Below are 21970 nucleotides of genomic sequence, written 5' to 3'. Positions count from 1 at the left end.
CCCAAGTGGAAATGAAATACCGGAATACCATGATTTAGTTTTCCTGTAGTTCTTTCCCTAGCATTTGATAATAGCTTTCCTTTTGAGGGAGTCAGTGATCTTTGACTTTACTTCATAGCCCTCTGAGGTTGGTGTGTTGAGTCTTGTTTTCATACCACATTGACTCTCCTTTCTAGTGGCTTGAAGGTTTTTATTATTATTTTATAAAGCTTTATTGATATATAATTCACATACCATACAATTCACTCATTTGAAGTGTGCATTCCAATATTTTAAAGCCTATTCACAGCATATATGCCACCATTACCGCAACCAATTTTAGGATAATTTTTTCTTTCTGCTTTTTGCTGTGGGGTTTTTGCAGTGAAAACCTGCTAGACAAATTCCAAATAACACTCGATTTCAGAATATTTAATCACCTCAAGAAGAAACCTGAAGGATCCTTCCATTGCCACCTCTATCTCTGTCCCCTCCAGCCCTCAGCAACAACTAATCTACGTTCCTATTTTTTTTTTTTAAGTCTTTGAAGCCTTCATAAATCAGCCCTTTGATGTAAATTTCTATCTCACTCTGCCACTATTTTTGATCAATTCTTCACCAGAGCTTCATCTTGACGGGTGCTCTGCCCTTCAGCCGATGCCACTGCACTAAGGAACAGAGTGACCCTCCGCCCCGCTCCCGACAGAAGCAGCCTCAGGGAGAGAAGTGGAGGGTTAGGGTCAGCGTCAGCACTGAGTGTGCTCGGGTGAACTGCAGGTCTTGACTTAGCCTCGAGGACCTCCTCAGCCTCGCACCCCTTCATTCAGTTCCACCTACAGGCGTGCATCTTTCGGCCTCCTCTGAAGTACAAAACCATTGTGTGGTCTAGCTGCTCATTGTATTTTCGCTCTGTGGTTTTCTTTAATTTACATCCCTCTTCTACTCTGCTGGCCTTCGGGAGTTTTTTATGTTTATTCATCACACTCATCAAGGAACAAATGCATAATCCTTCATCTGGCTTCTGCTGTCAGTCAGTTTGAATCTTGGTTGCCTTCTCAGCCATAAACTTTATCACCCGGCCTCATGCCTTCGGCTTGGTCCTTGATTTTGGAAGCGCAGTGAATCAACATTATTTATCTTTGCAGAAGGCTGTATCTTAACCACCTCATAGTAGCATTAATCTGTCAAATCGTCCCAAAGATGTAAGGCACTATTTGTTATTGAAGTGGAGACTTCTTTATTGAAGGGTATTGTCCACTCTTAGTAAAGTATCTCAACTTATGATCCCAAATACTTCCAAGAAGGGGAAGCGTGAGAGAAGGCAGAGTTTGGGGTGTCTGTAGGGTGGTTACTCATGGACAGGTTAGCAAATAAAGCATTGTAAAGGAGATCAGTGAAGTAAGATTTTCCTAAAATAACAAGTAGAATTTTGGTGATTTTTCTTTTGGTTTTCCAGTTCAATTTTTAACCATTCCATATTCAAATATTGTTTTGAAGAGGCATTAACTCAGGCTTTAAAAAATGTTGCTGAATCAGTGTGCAGGAGGGAGAAAAATAATTTTAAAATGTCGCTGAAAAATTATAGTCTTCTGGTATGAAATAATTATATTCTCCTGGTATGAAATAATTATATTCTTCTGATATTAGAAAGCCTCTTATTTCTTAAATAGGCTTAAACATATTTCAATTAATCTTTATGCAATCAGGACTCTAAAGACTGACATGAAACTACATAGAATCCAGTACGCCTTTTGTTTAGAGTCTTTTACTTATTCACAACTAACTTCATAAAAAAAGTCAAATCCTATAAAACACCTTATAAAACACCATTACTAAGTAAACATTGTACTTTATAAAAATTGTATTTATTATTTTTAAAATTTATTTTTTAATTTTTATGCTCTACAGAGGTCTTGCTATGTTGCCCAAGCTGGTCTTGAACTCCCAGGCTCAAGCAATCTTCCTGCCTTGGCCTCCCAAAGTGCTGGGATTACAGGTGTATAAACCACTGCGCCCAGCCGTATTTTTTTGTGTGTGTTATTTTTTCGTTTTTATTTTTTTGAGACACGGTCTTGCTCTGTTGCCCATCCTGGAGTACAGTGGTGCAGTCTCAGCCTACTGCAACCTCTGCCTCTCAGGTTCAAGTGATTCTCCTGCCTCAGACTCCCAAGTAGCCTGGATTACGGGCACTCGCCACCATGCCTGGCTAATTTTTTTTTTTTTCCAGTGGAGATGGAGTTTCATCAAGTTGGCCAGGCTGGACTTTAACTCCTGACCTCAAGTGATCTGCCCTCCTCGGCCTCCCAAAGTGCTGGGATTATAGGCATGAGCCACCGCACCTGATCCATATTTTTAAATTTAAATTTAAGTTTTTATTTTTGAGGCAAGGTCTTGCTCTGTCACCCAGGCTGGAGTGCAGTGGCAAGAACATGGTTCATGGCAGCCTTGACCTCCTGGGCTCAAGCAATTCTCTGGCCTCAGCCTCCTGAGTAGCTGAGACTACAGGTACATACTATTATGCCCAGCTAATTTTTTGATTTTTTGTAGAGCTGAGATCTCACTTTGTTGCCCAGGCTGGTCTCAAACTCCTGGACTGAAGTGATCCTCCCACCTTGGGCTTCCAAAGTTGCTGGGATTACAGGTGTGAGCCACCACGCCTGGCCAGTATTTTATGTTTATTGTGCCTGCATGTATATGGGAACTCCCTGTCATATTTCCTTTTTAAAAATTTCCAAATTCCTAAAACCTTAATTAATAGAGCACATCGTCCTCTTAGGTTGTCAGTCCTTCTAAGGGAAAAGCAGCATCTCCTGGTGTGGTCTGGTGTGGTTTTAATCTTCAGTGTCACAAGAGCAAGCCTGCCCCCACCAGCACCACAGTGAGGTGACACAGAAGAGCACTGGGCACCACGTGTTTACTTGCATTCCTCTGGTCCCGTGGAAGCCCATTATTCCTTTCCTGACTCCTATCTGAGCCAAAGGCCCTATATGGCCAAGATTCCCTGTTCAGTGATGAAATGCCAGCACATGACATTCTTTCTAATGAGTCACAGTCAATAAAAAATGTTTTCTAAATGAATCTGAGTATGTCTCCACACCAAGCAACACGGAAGAAAAATCTTATCAAACCAAAACATCTTGTTTTATCAGCTGAGCCCAGACAGACCTTTTCACTTTTGCAAAGTGAAATTGTTTCCACACAAACCAAAAACCCAGTCTGTCTTTAGTTTTCCTTGGATACATGTGTTATATGCTATGAGGAAATGAGGCAGACACATTTTGGGAAATATTTTCAGGGTTTGGAGACTGATGAGAGATTACTGAGGAGTTTGTGTACAATAATAATAACACAGCTAAAGACATTCACTTTTAAGAGCTTCCATGTAAACATTAGGTTAATATCGCATGCTAAACATGGCGTTCTTTTTTTTTTTTTTTGCAATGCTTTGTTTTCATTATGAACATGGTCTTTACATGGAATAGCACTGACCCTATTATTAGAGGTGGAAATGTATTAGCCATGCATTTTGTTGTTGTTGTTGCCTCCAAAGAGACTTACAGTAGGCTTTGGAAAGCCACAAAGAATCCCCACAGTGTGCACACATCAACCACAGACAGGTTAACCTTTCAGGCTCAGGGAGAAATGAAAATGAACTGAAGAAATAAAATGTAATGATCACCCAGGGGTTAACTAGTATAGTGAAGGAGAAAAATAATCTTTTTTTTTTTTTTTTTTTTTTTTTTGAGACGGAGTCTTGCTGTATCGCCCAGGCTGGAGTGCAGTGGCAATCTTGGCTCACTGCAAGCTCTGCCTCCTGGGTTCACGCCTTTCTCCTGCCTCAGCCTCCTGAGTAGCTGGGACTACAGGCGCCCGCCCCCGCGCCCAGCTAATTTTTTGTATTTTTAGTAGAGACGGAGTTTCACCATGTTAGCCAGGATGGTCTCGATCTCCTGACCTTGTGATCTGCCTGCCTCGGCCTCCCAAAGTGCTGGGATTACAGGCGTGAGCCACTGCACCCGGCCTGAGAAAAATAATCTTTAAAAATTTTTATTTATTATTATTTTTTATAGAGACAAGGTCTTGCCATATGACCAGGCTGGATTTGAACTCTTGGGCTCAAGCCATCCTCCTGCCTCAACCTCTCAAGGTGTTGGGATTACAGCAGTAAGCCACTGCACTTGGCTTTTTTTTTTTTTTTTTTTTTTTTTTTTTGAGACAGGGTCTCACTCTGTCACGAGGCTCGAGTGCAGTGGCACAATCATGGCTCACTGCAGCCTCAATCTCCTGGATTCAAGTGATCCTCCTGCCTCAGCCTCCCACGTAGCTGGGACTATGGGTGTATTCCTCCATGCCCAGCTAATTTTTGCTGTTGTTGTTTTGTAGAGACGAGGGCTCACTTATTGCCCAGGCTGGTCTCAAACTCCTGGGCTCAAGTGATCCTCCTACCTTGGCCTCCCAAAGTGTTGGGATTACAGGTGTGAGCCACTGTGCCCAGCCAGAAAACAGAAAATCTGAAGGAAAAAATACAAGCAAGCTATGCATACACAGTTTTGTCCCCTAAAACTACGGTACAGAAGACAGGGTATAAATTACGGGACTGGCATCCATAAAATTCCCTAAGGGAAAGATGCACAACATCTAGGGTTCATCTGTAAGTCAAAGAAAGCCAAGTCAGAATGAGATGAAGGATTTAAATATGACCAAGGCACCAATGTGTAAATGATAGCATAGACAAGTGAGAATTCATTTGGGCCTTGAACTTGACTTTCTCTCAAGTACTCCCAATTTTACCCAGTAAGGAAAAGAGGTGGGTGGGGGATTAAGTTCTTATTTGCCCAATAAGAGTTTGTTTGCTTAAATTATCCAATGCCTTTGATAATACCATGTGCTTCTCTTTCTATGGGAAAAACTACATAATATCCAGAGAAGGCTAACTGGAATGGTGGAAAAGCCACTTCAGTGAGAAATGGCTGAAAAACCAGGCATATTTAACAAGAAGAGAAATCTGAATGAGGACAAGAGGGCTGCCAAGAATCTTTAGGAGGAAGCAGGGATGTGTGTTCTCCTGTAGTGCTGCAGAAGGCAGGGCTAGGACCGCAGGAGAGCTGCCCCACCTTTGAAGGAGCTCTCTGGGGCAGAGTTGATGATTTAGAAGATATGGATTTATTGTAAGGCCACGCCAGTGGAAGGTGGGGAGATCGGAATATAGCCAAAGGGGAGGTAGAGAGAGCTGTTAAAGAATGTGGACTTCACAGCTTTCACTGCCTCTGTGCTCTTCCCCTTCCAATCTACCTCATACGCATACCAGTGTTACTTATCTGCTGGTCAAAACGTTGATTAGCTACCCATTACCTACTGAAGTATGCTGAAACTCCTTTTCCTGGTATTCAAAACTTTCTGTGGTTTTACGCTTCTTTTTCAGCCATATCATCAGATTAATAATTTTCCCATGTTCTCCAGTTCTTAAATGTGGCGTGCATTTCCCTGCCACATTCCTTCCCTGCTTAATTCCCTGACTGTTGAAAACCTTTAGGGCCCAGGAAAAATTCCACCTGTTTCATGAAACCTATGTAGAGGCAAAGGGAACTTTCCTTTTACCTTCTGAAGGTTCAATAATTTGAGTCTCGGCCGGGCGCGGTGGCTCAAGCCTGTAATCCCAGCACTTTGGGAGGCCGAGACGGGTGGATCAAGAGGTCAGGAGATCAAGACCATCCTGGCTAACACAGTGAAACCCCATCTCTACTAAAAAATACAAAAAACTAGCCGGGTGAGTTGGCGGGCGCCTGTAGTCCCAGCTACTCGGGAGGCTAAGGCAGGAGAATGGCGTAAACCCGGGAGGCGGAGCTTGTAGTGAGCTGAGATCCGGCCACTGCACTCCAGCCCGGGTGACAGAGCGAGACTCCGTCTCAAAAAAAAAAAAAAAAATAATAATAATAATAATTTGAGTCTCTGGAAGAAACCAACAATAGACAGATTAATAGGAGAAAAGGCATACAAATTTATTATGTGTGCATGTGCACAGGAGCCACACAAACTGTGACTCAGAGGAGGACCAGTTGACTGAAGCTTTTATACTCCACAGAAAAAAATAGGGGCTGGGGGCTCCTGGAGGGTGGTGGTGATGAGATGTGGGAGGGAGAGGGGCAGAAATAAACTGTGAACAAAGGCTGCTTTATCTGCTTATAATGCAGAAAAAGTGTCTCAGGCAGCAGCCCTCAGAGGAATACATTGGTAGCCTATGGTAAAAGTCTCTCTGAGCAAGAGGTCAGACCTTTAGTCTCCTTTCCTGAGTTAATCTTCCCTGCCTGATGATTGCATTCCTCTGGAGGAACTTCCCTTAGTCAGATAAGAGAGGACTACAGAAAGCTCTTCTCTGCATTTGCTACTCCCCAGGTACTCTCAGTTTGAAGTCCAAAGTAGCATATTTGAGGAATTGTTTTCTGAGCCCCAACACCAACCCCATCCAACCTTTCTTTATGCCAGGGGAATGCACTGCTTTCTTCCTGTGTTCCCATAATACTCTCATGGTCTTTCTGACACTGATCCAGCCTATCTTTTTTTCTTTTTTCTTTTTCTTTTGAGACAGTCTTGCTTTGTCAGCCAGGCTGGAATGCAGTGGCGTGATCTCGGCTCACTGCAACAACCTCCACCTCCTGGGTTCAAGTGATTCTCCTGCCTCCGCCTCTTGAGTAGCTGGGACCACATGCATGCGCCACCACACCTGGCTAATTTTTGTATTTTTAGTAGAGACAGGGTTTCACCATGTTGGTCAGGCTGGTCCCGAACTCCTGACCTCAAGCAATCCACCCACATCGGCCTTTTAAAATGCTGGGAATACAAGTGTGAGCCACCACACCTGCCCTACCACCCTATCTTTTATCTAATTCGGTATCTGTATAGCATTTTTTTTTTTTTAGTTCATACAGTATTTTTACAAACAAAAGTATTACCTACCTGGGAGAGCAGTATTCCCATTTCACAGATAACTCAGGCTTTGAGAGTTTAAGCAACTTGACCATAACCATAGAGCTAATACCTGCTAAGGCTGGAATTCAAACTCAGGTTTTTTAACCCAAAGTGCAGACTCCGCTTCCCCTCACACTGTTGTGAGGATGTTTTTTAAGTCTAATAAATATGACAGAGATTTTCAAATTCTGAAGTGCTACCCAGATCAAAAGAGGGTTTTGTCCATTAGACTGCAGCCTTGTAGAAGCCAGAGACCAAGTCATTTTCATCTGCGCATATAAATGCATATTCTCAGGTCCACCCAGACCTGCTGAATCAGTGACTCCAGGGTGGGGTCCAGCAGACTTTGTTAGAACAAAGCCTTCCAGGTGTCTGCTGCATGCTCAAAGTCTGAGAAGCAAGACTCTAAGAGAAGATTATGTTTTTTCTTTCTTTTTTTTTGTGGGGCCCTTGTCCTACAGAGACTACAGGGGCATTATGGGATCATTAACAAGGACGCAAACCTCAATTCTCAGAGGAGAGAATTGCTACTAGTGCTGAGTAAGCAAAGATTTTATCAGGATAAAAAAATTTAAAGACTAACCTGGCAAGATTATGAGCTCTAAGGGGTGTTGGCTTACCTGGAAGGCAGGTGTCAAGTAAAGCTTTGAGTAGAGAAGGCAAGAAGACAGGACGTTGAAAGGAAAATTCTTTATGGGTGTCAGAAAAACTCATTGGGAGGGGAAAAAAGATTTATTATGGAATTTTAATATGAGAAAGAAATGACGCTTTTGTAAAAAAGGCTATTTACTGAACATTGCTGACAGCAGGCCTTTCATGAAAGGGTGGAACAATGGGGAGGAGTAGCAAACGTTGAGAGCAGATGATGAAGCACTGAAGGCAAGGGTAGCCACTGATCTCCAGAAAAGAGCTTTGAGTTCCTGTGACCATTTGATTCTGGAAAACACTAACATGAGTTCAGCTATAGACTGTTTTCATTATCTCTAAACAAATGCATTGTTCTAAAGAAGGAAACAAATATGTGTGAAGGGTTCCTGGTTTCTTGAAGCTATTTTGAATAATGCAAAAGTGTTGGTTGTGACTCTCATTGAAAATGTGTCCAGAATAGGCTAGCAAAAAAAGAGGTTGCTAAAGTTCAAATGACTGTGTCGATCTAAAAGAAAGAAGCTGAGGCCTAAAATATAATTGGAATAGTTTAGCCAAAGTGAGGACAGCTGCTGGGAAGACTCAGACCCAACTAGCCTTGGATATGAATTCCATTCGATCTTTGCTACAAGCAGGTTTGTTTGTTTTTTGAGACAGGGTCTCACTGTCATCCAGGCTGGAGTGCAGTGGATCCTGGCTAACTGCAGCCTTGACCTCCCCAGGCTCAGATGATCCTCCCACCTCAGCCTCCAGAGTAGCTAAGACTATAGGCACACACCACCAGGCCTGTATAATTTTTGTATTTTTTGTAGACGCAAGGTTTCACCATGTTGCCCAGGCTGGTCTCAAACTCCTAGGCTCAAGCAATCCTCCAGCCTTGGCCTCCCAGAGTGCTGTGATTACAGGTGTGAGCCACTGTGCCCAGCCCACAAGCAGATTTTTAAAGACAAAATAAAGTTGTCGGGATGGGGAGTAGGCTGATACAAAGTTGTTTGTCAGGAACTGGCTTACAGGAATAACATTGATTAGTGATTGGCTATACATTGTTAGGCTATAGGGTGTGGTTATAGTGTTCAATGTGGCATTATTAGGTTACCTTACAGCTACTTGTGGCAATAGAAAGCAGTTTTAAGAATAGGATGTGATTGCTGTCTCATTTTAATGTCTCCCTGGGCCTGATAATTTAAAAGGACTTGCATTCCTCAGATCAAAGTCCGTTTACTTTCTCAACTGTATAACCCAAGTAGCCTGAATAGATGTGCCCTGTGAGTGTCTAGGAGCCTCTGGTGTCCATGTTCATGTGATGTCCTGACAGGATGACTTGTGATGAGTCTGGCCTCTGAGTGACAGTGACATTTCTCCTTGCAGCCTGGCAGTAAGAGCCAGTTAGCAGAGAGAGACACGAACAGCACATATGCAAGGCTGCCAAGGAGAGATGAGGCAGAGAGGCCCCGACGCCTCTCCAGTTCCTGAGGCCACACTGCATACCTTTGTGAAGTGCAGCACCCCTGCCCTGATCTTCCAGCAGGTTTTCACCAGGTTCATGTTCACCTGTTCCACCTTGCTGTTGCCTTATTCCCCGTTGTCTCTTGTTTTCTAGATGTGTCTTTGGGTTCTAGCAGCTCAGAGCTCTGAGTGTGGAATCATCATCAGTGTAGACCTTGGCCACTTCTTCATTTCCCCCTCCCCCAAAGCACCACTCACTTGGCTTCTGCAGGAACAAGCATTTAGTGTAGATATCAGCTAAATGGGGGGCAGGGGGCACCAGTGCAGACAGCACAGCCCAGAATTGGCTACTACTTAAGATTTAATGCTATACTGAAATGTTCATTGATAAAATGTGCTACCTGGATTTATTAGTCCAGTCTCACACTGCTATCAAGATACTATTTGAGACTGGGTAATTTATAAACAAAAGAGGTTTAATTGACTTGTAGTTCCTCATGGCTGGGGAGGCCTCAGGAAACTTAACAATCATGGTGGAAGGTGAAGGGGAAGCAAGGCACATCTTACATGGCAGCAGGCGAGAGAGAAAGCAGGGGAAGCTGTCATTTATAAAGACCATCAGATCTCATGAGAACTCACTCACTATCATGAGAATAGCCTGAAGGAAACCACCCTGTGATCCAATCACCTCCCACCAGGACCCTCCATTGACACATGGCGATTACAATTTGAGATGAGATTTGGGTGGGGACACAGAGCCAAACAATATCACTGGAGTTTCTTTCAAGATAATCCATGGGAGAAAGGTGAGTGAGTGGGGCATTTTAGATGAAATCAGATTGGCTGTGCGTTAATAATTGTTGAAGCTGCCAAGGGTGCATTGAGGTTCTTTATACTAGTCTGGTTACTTTTGTATGTACTTGAAATTTCCCACAATAAATTATTATTTTTTAAAGTGGATGCTGGAATCCCTCAGGCATTGCCAGCTCAGCCATTTTCTTTCCGGCCATCCTTCTCCTGATATGTTCCCTGGGATCTGTCTTCCCCTCTGCTACCCATTTCTTCACTCTCTTTCTTTCAGGGCTCTCAAAATTCCTGTCTTGTCTTCCCTACCTAAGGGGAATACTTAAAACAACTCCCCTTTCTTTCTTCCTTCCTTCCTTCCTCCCTCCCTCTCTCTCTCTCCTCCTCCCCCTCCTCCTCCCCCCCCTTCTCCTCCTCCTCCTCCTCCTTCTTCTTTTGTTTTAAGGAGCAGGGAGTTTAATAGGCAAGAAAGAAGGGGGAAGAAAGACAGAAGAAGCTCCCCTGTACAGAGACAAAGGGAGGGGTGCTCCAAAGCCAAGAGAGGGAACCCCCACAACTTCCATTTCTTATGGAGAACAAGCAATTTAATTATTCTATGTCTAGACTTGTCATTAGCCTGCACTGGAAGACCAAATATACCCATTAATATTGTTTTTCTGAACAAAAGTTGTTCTCTCTGTATGAAGAATTCTGCCTTCATCTCAGTCATCCTGCAGCCACCTTTTAAAGTCACTGTATCCCCCCACCCCATTAGAACGCTAATATTTGTTTAACCTCAGAGTAGAATGGAAAGCATGAATGGTAGATATTTCTTATGACTCCAAGAAGTGGAATTTAGTCTTTCTCTAGAACCTTCCATCAGGAGAGGTCCACTATGAGCCTGGTTTAGAGGGGAAGGAGAATGGAGACCCCCACAATGTCCTCAGACTCTTGTTTTCTTTGTCTTCCTCTTACTCCTTTTACCAGAACTTCTGGCAAGTAACATGTTGACTCATGGTGTTTTATCACTTCCTTCCTCGGGCTCACTTCCAGTAGAGATGCTAATGAGTTGCCAAGTCACCAGTAGGCAGGAAAAGACGGAAGGGCTTCTCTGCCATGGAACCTTGATCATCTGGTGTTAATAATCTGTAAACGACATTGACAAAATGAGAGTTAAGCTGAATGAGAAGGTATCTCCTGCTTTCTGGCATGAAATCTTTCTTTCTTTGTTTCCTTTGAAGTCCATATCTGTGTAAAAGATGCAACAGCAGGAATGATCTGTACTTCTTGGGGGTCTTAATCTCTGCTGTGTTGAAAGGATATTGAAATAAATGGATGGGCACCTACATCTGGGATCCTCATCTTAGAGACTAGGTACCTCCTTGGGAACTCTTAGGCAAATGGCTTCTCTCCTTCCCCATTTCCCTTCAGGGGCCAGAAGGTCAGACAGAAAGTCCACCTTGAACCTACCTAAGTTCTGGGAGAAAGCCTTTCTAGAAACATAGGGAAAGTGAATGATGAGATACCCAGAGAGTCATAATTATAAGAGTCCAGTCTGGTTAGTTTGGGGTGAACTAAGGCATGAAATGCATTGGAGAAAAGTGGGGAGGATGGAATATCCTAAATTTTGTAAGTCCTAAAAGTAGGGTTGCTAGATAAAATATGGAATACCCACTTTAGTGTGAACTTCAGGTAAACATCAAGTAAATTTCCTCAATATTGCATGGGACACAAGTATACTGAAAAAATGTATTTGCTGTTTATCTGAAATTTAATTTCAACTGAGACCCTGCATTTTTTATTTGCTGGTAACCCTAGAAAAGCCCAGCCAATTGGAGCTTTTATCACTCCATTGAATGTAACAAGTGGTCACTGCGCATTTGTCGGGGGGAAGCAAAGTCAATGACTGTGGTAATAATCCCTTGACCTACTTTCAATGAAAAACATTACTTCTTTTATTCCTTTGGGAATGTTGCTAAAACAATGGCTGCGCTCTGATGGTAACTCCCATCCGAAGATCTTTTATTACGTGGTATATGCTCCCTAGAGAAAGCATACCATAATAAGAGAAAGCGTACCCTCTAGGGGTCAGAAATTGATGTTTATCTCCATTCTTTTTCTTTCTGTTTTTGATGCCTTATGAATTTTTATTTCTTTATTAAGGAAAAATTTAAACATATACCAAAGAAGAGAGAACAGTGCAATGAACCTCCATGTACTCAGTATCCAGCCTCAGCAGTCATCAACTCATAATCAACACTGCCTCATCATGCTCACTTTGGGAGCACATATACTAAAATTGAAATGATACAGAGTTTTGCATGGCCCATGTGAAAAAAAAAAGGGGGGTGGGAAGAATACTGCTTCATGCTTGGCACAATGGTTCATGCCTGTAATCCTAGTACTTGGGGAGGCTGAGGCAGGAAGATCACTTGAATCCAGGAGTTCAAGACCAGCCAGGGCAACATAGCAAGACCCTGTCTGTACAATGTGTTTTTTTGTTTTGTTTTGTTTTTTTTAATTTAGCCTGGTGTGGTGGTGCACACCTGTAGTCCCAGCTACTTGGGAGGCTGAGGCAGGAGGATCACTTGAGCCTAGGAGTTTGAGGTTGCAGCAGTGAGCTTTCATGGATGGCATCACTGCTCTCCAGCCTGGGCAACAGTGAGACCCTGTCTCAAAGAATACTACCTCATCTATTCCACCACATTTTTGTCCATTCCAACCCCATTATTTTGAAATAAATTCCAGAGAGCTGGAGCATTATTGCTTTGTAACTTTCTACTTCTCACTGTACCTTTCCTTTCCTAGTAGTGGAATTGTATGGACAGTGGCTGCCCCAAATCTGAACATTCCTTGCCCCACATTTTTATCATTGTGTAGTTGCCTGCCTGCCCGATATCAAATCCCCAAATATTGCATTTTCCAACCTCCCTTAACTCCACAGCTCAGACACTCAACTTCAGTTTTGAAAATCAGACCCTCTTGGTGCAAGATTTTGACTAGAACTTGGGCTTGGAGGAAGCGGGAGGAGTTGGGTGCACGCCATCAGGTCAGCTGTGCAGTGACATTGTGGGGGCTGCTCCTGGAGGATGACCCAGGAAAATATTCCTCCGGCTTTTTCCAAGGAGTTTGTGAGTACCCTAACTACATTAATAAAGCCCTTCCTTTACACACTAGCTAGAGGGATTCCACTGACTTTTACTAGATAGCTGGACTGATACAAAAGCTGATCTTTCTAACCTTTTAAGAAGCCTAAGAGGAGAGATGTACACAAGCGCTTCAGTCACTCAGGAGAAAAATGTTGTGATTTGTATGAATATGATAATTTGTTAAGTACAGGTTTATGGGACCACCCTATAGCAGTCGTTCCCAAAACGTAATCCTCCGTGCATCCCCCAGCAGCCCACCAACCAACAGCATCAACATCACCTAGAAACTTCTATAAATTCAGATTCTTGGACCTATTCCCAAGACCTCGTGAATCAGAAACTTGGGGGGCGGGGCCTAGTAATCTGTGTTTTAACGAACTGTAGGTGATTTACGTCAGCAAATTCCAGCCTGAGGGCTACATTCTGTGCCCACTGCTTTTTTTGTTTTGTTTGTTTGTTTGTTTTGTTGTTGTTTTGAGACAGTGTCTCTCTCTGTCACCCAGGCCAGACTGCAATGACATGATCTCGACTCACTGCAAACTCTGCCTCCTGGGTTCAAGCGATTCTCCTGCCTCAACCTCCCGAGTAGCTGGGATTACAGGCTTGTACTTCCATGCCTGGCTAATTTTTGTATTTTCAGTAGAGACAGGATTTCACCATGTTGGCCAGGCTGGTCTTGAACCCCTGACCTCAAGTGATCACCCGCCTCAGCCTCCCAAAGTGCTGGAATTATAGGCCTGAGCCACCGCGCCCGGCCCTACCACTTGTTTTTATAAATAAAGTTTTATTGGCACACAGCTGCGCTCATGTATTGCCTCTCTCTGCATGTGCACTAAGCTAGTAGAGCGTCATGGTTATGATAGAGACCATAATGATCCACAAAGCCTACAATATGTACTATCTAGCCCTTAACAGAGAAAGTTTGGGGCCCCTGATTTAGATTCACTCTAAATGATGAGACAGTAAACATTAGAGGAGGAGTCAATAAGAACTAAACAGGAATATGTGACACTAATTTATAACAAAGTGTGGCTGTTGGGATTGGTGTCCATAAAATGGCGGTCTTTCCTTAGCTGAGGTCTGTGAGAGACAGAACAGCAGGTTGTTTCTAACTTGTTAACGGCAATCTTCATGCTGAGGACAAATTTAACAAACTCTTATTTGATCAAGATGCTTTTATTAAAGTGTGTGCAAGAGCATGCATGTATTGGTTTGTGTGTATCTAGAAGATAATCTCTTGAGCAACCAGGAGGAATCACAGAAAAGAGAATGTTATCCTCCTATTAGGAAATAACTCTAGTCCTCTTTCAAGTCCTAATTTGTTTGTCTAGACTGCGGCATTTACCATGAGTGCTAAAAAAATGGTGATAGTGGGCCAGGTGTGGTGGCTCACACCTGTAGTCCCACAACTTTGGGAGGCCAAGGTGGACATACTGCTTGAGCCCAGGAGTTCAGGACCAACCTGGACAAGATGGTGAGACCACCAACACTACAAAAATACCAAAAGTTAGCTGGGCATGGTGGCCTGCACGTTTGGTCCCAGCTACTCGGGAGACTGAGGTGGAAGGATAACTTAAGCCCAGAAGTTTGAGACCAGCCTGGGTAATATGACAAAACCCCGTCTCTACAAAAAATACAAAAACTAGGTGGGTGCGGTGGTGTGCGCCTGCAGTCCCAAGCTACTCTGGAGGCTGAGGTGGGAGGATCTCTTGAGCCAGGGAGGTCGAGGCTGCAGCAAGCTGAGATCACACCACTGCACTCCAGCCTGGGTCACAGTGATACCCTGTCTCAAGACCAGCCAACCAACCAACCAATTCATTCTGTTTGACCCACAATTTCACTCCTAAGAATGCACTGTAACAAAATAAGTAAGGATGTGTTCAATGATATAGCAACAAGCCTGTTGGTTGCAGCACTGTTTATAACAGTAAAAAATGAAAAGCAGCCTAAATGTCCTACCTAATCAGTGTGGTTAACTGTGATATACATATGTTATGGAAATATTATGTGGCCATTAACATGATGTTGTAAAAATTTACATACTGGCATGGATAAATACTCATACTGTTGAGTGAGCAACAGTGTCAAAACATTATTTTGTCTATTTTCCTGCAATGGGCCTACTATTATGTATACCCATTTATATGCCTACATTATAATCTAGAAGAGTACACAGGAAAATTCTCAAAATTTTAACTGGTTTGAACCTAGTTAGTGCTGGGCGGTAGGATTATGAGTAACTTTGACATCCTTCTCACCCTCCCATCTTTTTTTTTTTTTTTTTTAAGTTTTTTGAATTTTACTTTAAGTTCTGGGATACACGTGCAGAATGTGCAGGTTTGTTACATAGATATACATGTGCCATGGTGGTTTGCTGCACCCACCAACCCATCTTCTAGGTTTTAAGCCCCACATGCACTAGGTATTTGTCCTAATGCTCTGCCTCCCCTTGTCCCCCACCATCATCTTATTTTTATTTATTTTTAAATTATATTTATTTATTTTTGAGATGGAGTTTCGCTCCTGTTGCCCAGTCTGGAGTACGATGGAGCGATCTTGGCTCACTGCAATCTCTGCCTCCCGAGTTAAAGCCATTCTCCTGCCTCAGCCTCCCTAGTAGCTGGGGATTACAGGTGCATGCCACCATACCTGGCTAATTTTTTTTTTTTTTGTATTTCTAGTAGAGACAGGGTTTCAACATGTTGGCCAGGCTGGTCTTGAACTCCTGACCTTAGGCCCACCTCGGCCTCCTAAAGTGCTGGGATTACAGGCTTGAGCCACTGCACCCTGCCCTTATTTTTATTTTTAATTTTTCTCCAGTGATCATGTATTACTTGTGTAATTATATGTATTTTAATGCACCTGCATATACAGACATCTTAGTTTGGAGATGTAACAACATATTTAAATAGATAAATTTGGATCCCCTACCTTCTGCTCAAGTTGACTTAAATGTCCTCCCCATGCAGCTGGGTGGGAGCACCAGGCCCCACAAGGGTTGCAGGTTCCCTACTTTTGCAGAGAGGGAAAGGGGCAGATTCTGGTAGGGACAACACATTAAGGACCCCTTGCTTCTTCCTCATTTCCTGGGTAGGATGGTCAATCACCCCAGTATGCCTGGAACTGAAGGATTTCCCAGGATACAAGACTTTCAGTACAAATAGGGAAAATCCCAGGCAAAATGGGTCCAGTTAATCATCCCATTCCTGGCAGATTTTTAAAAAATGGTATATACGCCTACAGGTACACAGAGCTACGTTTGTGACTCATGCTGCGGTGTGTGGTTTCATGAGAAGTTACTTATGAAATCATTGCTGATTTCTGATCCTCATGGCCAGGAAAGGTAATAAACTCAACAGGGTTGAGGTCAGTTCAAAAAAGAGGCCTTCTGACCCCAAAGAAAGCAGAACTCATTTCAGACGTTCTGCATTTCTCTGCATTTAACACCAGTGCATGCATTTGTTCTGTGTCTGAGCCTCTATAAATAAAAGAAAAAAAAATTAACGTGTTTTCTGAATAATTCAGGTCAAATTAGTCATTCAGTGACTCAATTTCCTACTTTCCTTACAATTAAACATTAAACTAATGTCACTGAAATTGCATTTACTATATTCCATTAGCCCAAGTTGTGCCCATTCTGCTAAAGCTCTCGACATTCTTATTATCATTAAAGAGAAAGAGGAAAGGACCAGGAGTGGGGACTAGCAAACCACAGCTTGTATGGGAAGGAAATTTGACATGTGATGCAAGCGGAAATTTGTGTAAACTGCTGGGAGATTAACAGTGAGTGTCTCTCTGTGTGTTGCCCATCCACCCATTTATAAGTGGTGGGAGAGATGGCGCAGAGGGGGAGCAATGCCCATTCGACAAGTGCAAGTTGTGGGCTCAGCTGGCTGCTGGGCAGTCATCCTTTGTTTGAAAGCAGCACACCTCCTTTTCACCAGCAGAGTCAGGAGCTGTTCTCCTGGGTAATTTCAGAGAATTCACCTCATTGCTCACATGCACGTCATTCCCTTTGGATCACAGCATGCTGGAGGGTTTAACCAGGGAAGCGACAATGAGTGTCCCTGCAGAACAGGCCAAGCACATTCCCTGATCAGGTCATGCGGGTGAGTTAATACGTTCACTACGTGCTCCTCCTACCCTGGAGAGCAGCATGACCTTAGTTCCTAAGCTGCAGGGTTAGCACGTACAGTCTTATGTAGTGAGCCAGACTTAGGACAGAACTGTAGCTCAACCACTTCCTCACTGTGTGATGTTTGGCAAGTTATTCGCCATCACTAAGGCTCGGTTTCCTCAAGTAGATTAGGGAAATAACACGGTTCCCACCTCACTCTCATCTTTCCCCTTCTTCACTGAGTTTCTCTCACCTGTGCTTCTTTGTTGCCTGTAAAACATATAGGCCAAGGAGAAAGTTGATTCTGGCATATTCCAGACCATTCTCACCTTTAATTTAGTTTATTTAATTTTTAAAATATTTATAAATAGGGATGGGGGTCTTGCTATGTTGCCCAGGCTAGTCTTGAACTACTGGCTTCGAGTGGGCTTCCTGCCTTTTCATCCCCAAGTGCTGGAATTATAGATGTGAGATACCACACCCAGCCTGGATCTCTTTCCACTGGGGAACTTAAGATTCTTCTTCCTTTTCTGAGAATGACTTGGACACGAGGGTGGTTCACTGTGGTCCCTAGATGATGCAAACTTCAGAGGGAAGAAAATGCCCTGTGAGGAGGAAGGAGAGAGGAGCCCCCCTGGCTCTGAGTGGAGACTCCTGGCTCTGCCTTCAGAACTCCACTCCTGGTCACCATCAAATTCCTGCCCGGAGTCCACGGATTCCAGTCCTTTGTTGTTCTCCCTGCCTCTTCTTCACCAGCTGCACCAAATGACGAGGTTTGGGTAGCGGGAGCGATGCTTTGGGTTTTTGTTGTTTTACACCATTAAGAAAAATAGAAGGATTAGGTGGGAGAGTCCGCTTCGCTTTTCAGTGAAGAAATGAAAGGTGTGGCAAGATGGGTTCAGGTGCATTTTGCTGGTGGGAATGGAAATAAGATTGGGAGGAGGAGGATGTGAATGTGAACAATGAGACAGATTCCCTGAAATTACCCAAGAGAACGGCTCCTGACTCGACCGTTGGCAAAGAGGGTGTGCTACTTGCAAAGCAAGGATGACGGCCGAGATGAGATCACATTTGCATTTTTTTGGATTGTCATCAGTCTCACTGTGCCATGTTTCCAATCTGCACATGTGCAGATGTGCAACTGGGAGACACAGACAGGCACCAAGAGCCAATATTGAAAATCCCACCTTCTCCTTGTAAGCAAACCTAATCCAAGGACCTAGGACACTTGCTTGACCCAATTATCCAGAAACTCCACTGCTTCGTCCTGATGTGCTGTGAGAGAGGAAAGGAAGAGGGGCCTACAGAGAAGGTATATGGTGAGCTCAGCTGCATTTTGCTGGTGGGGGGACACATTGGTGCCAACTTGTTCTGTTTGTCCAGTGATGTAAAAGCCTTTCAAAGTTCTCATTGGTTGACCCAATCATTCTAGTTCTAGGAATCCAGCCAAAGGAAATAATCAGCAATGCAGATGAAGATCTATGTTAAGGGTACTTACTCTAGCTTATTTAATATGGTAAAATATTGGGAAAAAATCGACATGACCAAGGGTGGAAAATGAAGTAGAATATGGTGGAATTCCAGTCAATGAAGATGATGTTTTAGGAGTATTCATTTTTAAATGGAAAAAGTAACACATGCACATGGTTAAAAGTTTAAATAGGACAAAAGCGAAGAAATGAGAAAGGAATCTCTCTCTGGGATCCTCCTCTATAGATAAAACTACGTACTCAGTTATAGACTGTGCTTTAGAAAAGAAATAGGTGAAACAAGAAAGTGGTTTCAAAGTAATGATAAGTGGAGGAAAGACACAAGATCAAAAAACAACCACCACAAAATAAAACAATGAACTTCCTAGTATAATTGCAATTTGAGAGGCTTGAGAAGAGAGTAAGACAGAAAAGAAATATTCCAAGCTGTTTTTGAGTGATGAAATTTGGGATAGTATTTATTTTCTGTATTTTATAAACTTTTTATAGTGTGTAATATTATTTCTAATAGCATTTAAGGAGCTAAAAAATTACATTTAAGTTCAGAATTCAGCAAGGAACAGCAATGATCTTCTGTAAATCATTTTTTCCAAAAATCAAGGTTCTTTATATTTACACATATGTGTTCCTCTATTTCCTTTATGCATAAGTTTAAAATAATGCTGCAAGTTAATTATTCGAGAACACCCAGACAATGCATTTTATCTCCCTGTTGGCCAGCCCTTCTTCAGCATCTAACTTAATCAACACAGGCAAGAAAGTTAGAAAACACCACCACAAGAAAGAATTCTTGGCCGGGCACGGTGACTCACACCTGTAATCCCAGCACTTTGGGAGGCCGAGGCAGGTGGATCACTTGAGGTCAGGAGTTCAAGACCAGCCTGGACAACATGGTGAGACCCTGTCTCTACTAAAAATACAAAAATTAGCTGGGTATGGTGGCAGGCAGCTGTAATCCCAGTTACTTGGGAGGCTGAGGCAGGAGAATTGCTTGAACCCGGCATGTGGAGGAGGTTGCATCACTGCACTCTAGCCTGGACGACAGAGCGAGACTCTGTCTCAAAAAAAAAAGAGTTCTTCCTATTGTTTGGTGGTCTTGTGCTCAAATAAAAATGTTTTGCTTATTTTGCATTTCAATGTCAAACACAGAAGTCTGAACTTTGCCTTTCTATAAATGAATCCATCAGGGAAGATAAATTTGACAGTGGTTCTTAGGTCAAGGTCTAATGTTATGAGAGTTTTCCAAAAGAATCCCAAGGGAAAGCATGTGTCTGGTTAGCATATGACAGCACTTAAGAACAAATTATTCCCAGTTTCCAAAAATGTGAAATGTATATTTGGGAGTCAGGTTAAGTTTCTGGATTTACAGTAGTATTTCAGAATCCATCCACATATTTTAAAGAGACAGACATTCCTAAATGCCCTCTAAAAAGACCCAGTAACAAAATTGTGAATTTTGGGGTGTTGGAAAGAGCTTTCTGCACTCACACTGAAGTGTGTGTATGTGTTTTTGTTGTTGTTGTTTTGAGACAGGGTCTCACTCTGTCACTCAGGCTGGAGTGCAGTGGTGCAATCTCAGCACACTGCAACCTCCACCTCCTGGGTTCAAGTGATCCTCCTACCTCAGCCTCCCAAGTAGCTAGGACTACAGGCACATGCCACCACACCTGGCTAATTTTTGTTGTTTTTGTAGAGACAGGGTTTTGCCATGTTTCCCAGGCTGGTCTCAAACTCCTGGGCTCAAACAATCTGCCCGGCTTGGCTTCCCGAAGTGCTGAGATTACAGGCCTGAACCACTGTGCCGCGGCTGTGTATGTGTTTCAGTGATGGGATCCCCACAGTGTGAAGGATCTTAAGTGTGAAGACCCTTATTTGGAGAGGATTTGGAGGGGTGTTGGCTTCTCGTTCTGTTCAGAATCTTCCCGTCTACACCACTGCACACATGGCCTGTGGTCAGGCTCACCTCTGAGTCCAGGCTGGAATGAGCAAATATCTTGTTTATAGCCACAGACTGGTTCATTGGTTAAGTAAGTGAAGATGTCATGAACTAAGATTTGCTCTTGTCATGGGTAAACAGATAGGGGACATCACTGAAGATTACGGAAATCAAATGAAGAATTTTTTTCCTTCGGTCTTTCTCACACATATCAACCTCTTAGGATGCATGATGACTGTGAGCTGACAGCGCTGAGAGCAGGAAGGAACCAGGGCTGCAAGCAGTGGTTTACCACTTGGACAAGATTCAGACGTATATTTCTTCATACCCTGAGTTCTTGAGAACTGGTGATTTATATTTTTAGAGATGTATTTTGTCTTAGTTTCCTAGGACTGCCATAACTAAGTAACAGACCGAGTGGCTTCTTAAGTCCCAGAATTGTATTCGCTTACAGTTCTGGAGACTGGAAGTCTGAGACCAAGGTTTTGGCAGCATTGGTTCCTTCTGAGGGCTGGGAGGGAGAATCTGTTCAGGCCTGTCTCTGAGTTCTTGAAAACTGGTGATTTATATTTTTAGAGATGTGTTTTGTCTTAGTTTCCTAGGACTGCCATAACTAAGTAACAGACAGAGTGGCTTCTTAAGTCCCAGAATTGTATTCCCTTACAGTTCTGGAGACTGAAAGTCTGAGACCGAGGTTTTGGCAGGGTTGGTTCCTTCTGAGGGCTGGGAGGGAGAATCTGTTCAGGCCTGTCTCCTGGCTTCTGGTGGTTTGCTGGGAGTCTTTGGCATTCCTTGGCTTGTGGGCGCATCACTCTAATGGTTGCCTTATGTTCACGTGCTACTTTCCCCATGTGAGTGTGTCTGTCTCCAAATATCCCCTTTTTATAAGGACATCAGTCATATTAGATCAAGTCCCACCCTATTACTTCATTTTAGCTTAATCACCTTTTGAAAAACCAGGTCTCCAAATACAGCAGGGGTGTCCAGTCTTTTGGCTTCTCTGGGCCACATTGGAAGAAGAAGAATTATCTTGGGTCACACATAAAATACACTAACATTAATGAAAGCTGATGAGCTTAGAAAATCTCTTAATGTTTTAGGAAAGTTTATGAACCTGTGTTGGGCCACATTCAAAGCCGTCCTGGGCTGCACGTGGCCCAAGGGCCTCGGGTTGGACAAGCTTGAAGTACAGTCACTTTCTGAAGTACTGGGGGTTGAAACTTTAATATGTGAATTTTGCGGGGGATGCAGTTCAACCCGTAACAAATATACACACAGGTATATGCGTACACCTGGATAATATTTTTGGAAGGGAAGACCTAGTCTCAAAAAAAGAAGAAGAAGAAGAAGAAAGTAAGAAAGTTTGTAAAACAGCTTAAGGCTATTTATTTATTTATTTATGAGATGGAGTCTTACTCTGTCACGCAGGCTGGAGTGCGGTGGCTCAATCTCAGCTCAC

The 21970-nt window shown here is 43.1% G+C and overlaps 1 protein-coding gene and 1 pseudogene across 9 annotated transcripts in view; one reads left to right on the top strand and one right to left on the bottom strand.

Annotated features, from left to right (window-relative positions):
- The window catches only part of ERI1 (exoribonuclease 1), a 138920-nt gene that overhangs the window by 63865 nt on the left and 53085 nt on the right, over positions 1-21970 (top strand). For 2 of the 9 annotated variants that reach the window (XR_012417030.1, XR_010577122.2), the window contains 2 exons: positions 8959-12950; positions 13472-13765. The exons of 6 other annotated variants lie outside the window; for them this stretch is intronic. Coding sequence is in view for 1 of the 3 variants with exons in the window: in XM_005562621.5 (XP_005562678.2) it covers positions 8959-9063 (105 nt within the window). In the remaining 2 variants the exon portion in view is untranslated. Of the gene's footprint in view, positions 1-8958; positions 13766-21970 lie in introns of those variants that run through there. One more of the 9 variants, XM_005562621.5, reaches the window with a different exon arrangement.
- Positions 351-398, bottom strand: LOC123575376 (U7 small nuclear RNA; annotated as a pseudogene).

The sequence above is a fragment of the Macaca fascicularis genome, chromosome 8 (assembly GCF_037993035.2).
Source record: "Macaca fascicularis isolate 582-1 chromosome 8, T2T-MFA8v1.1".
NCBI lineage: Eukaryota > Metazoa > Chordata > Mammalia > Primates > Cercopithecidae > Macaca > Macaca fascicularis.
The sequence above is the reverse complement of the archived record's forward strand: the minus strand, read 5'-3'. Positions and strand labels throughout refer to the sequence as shown.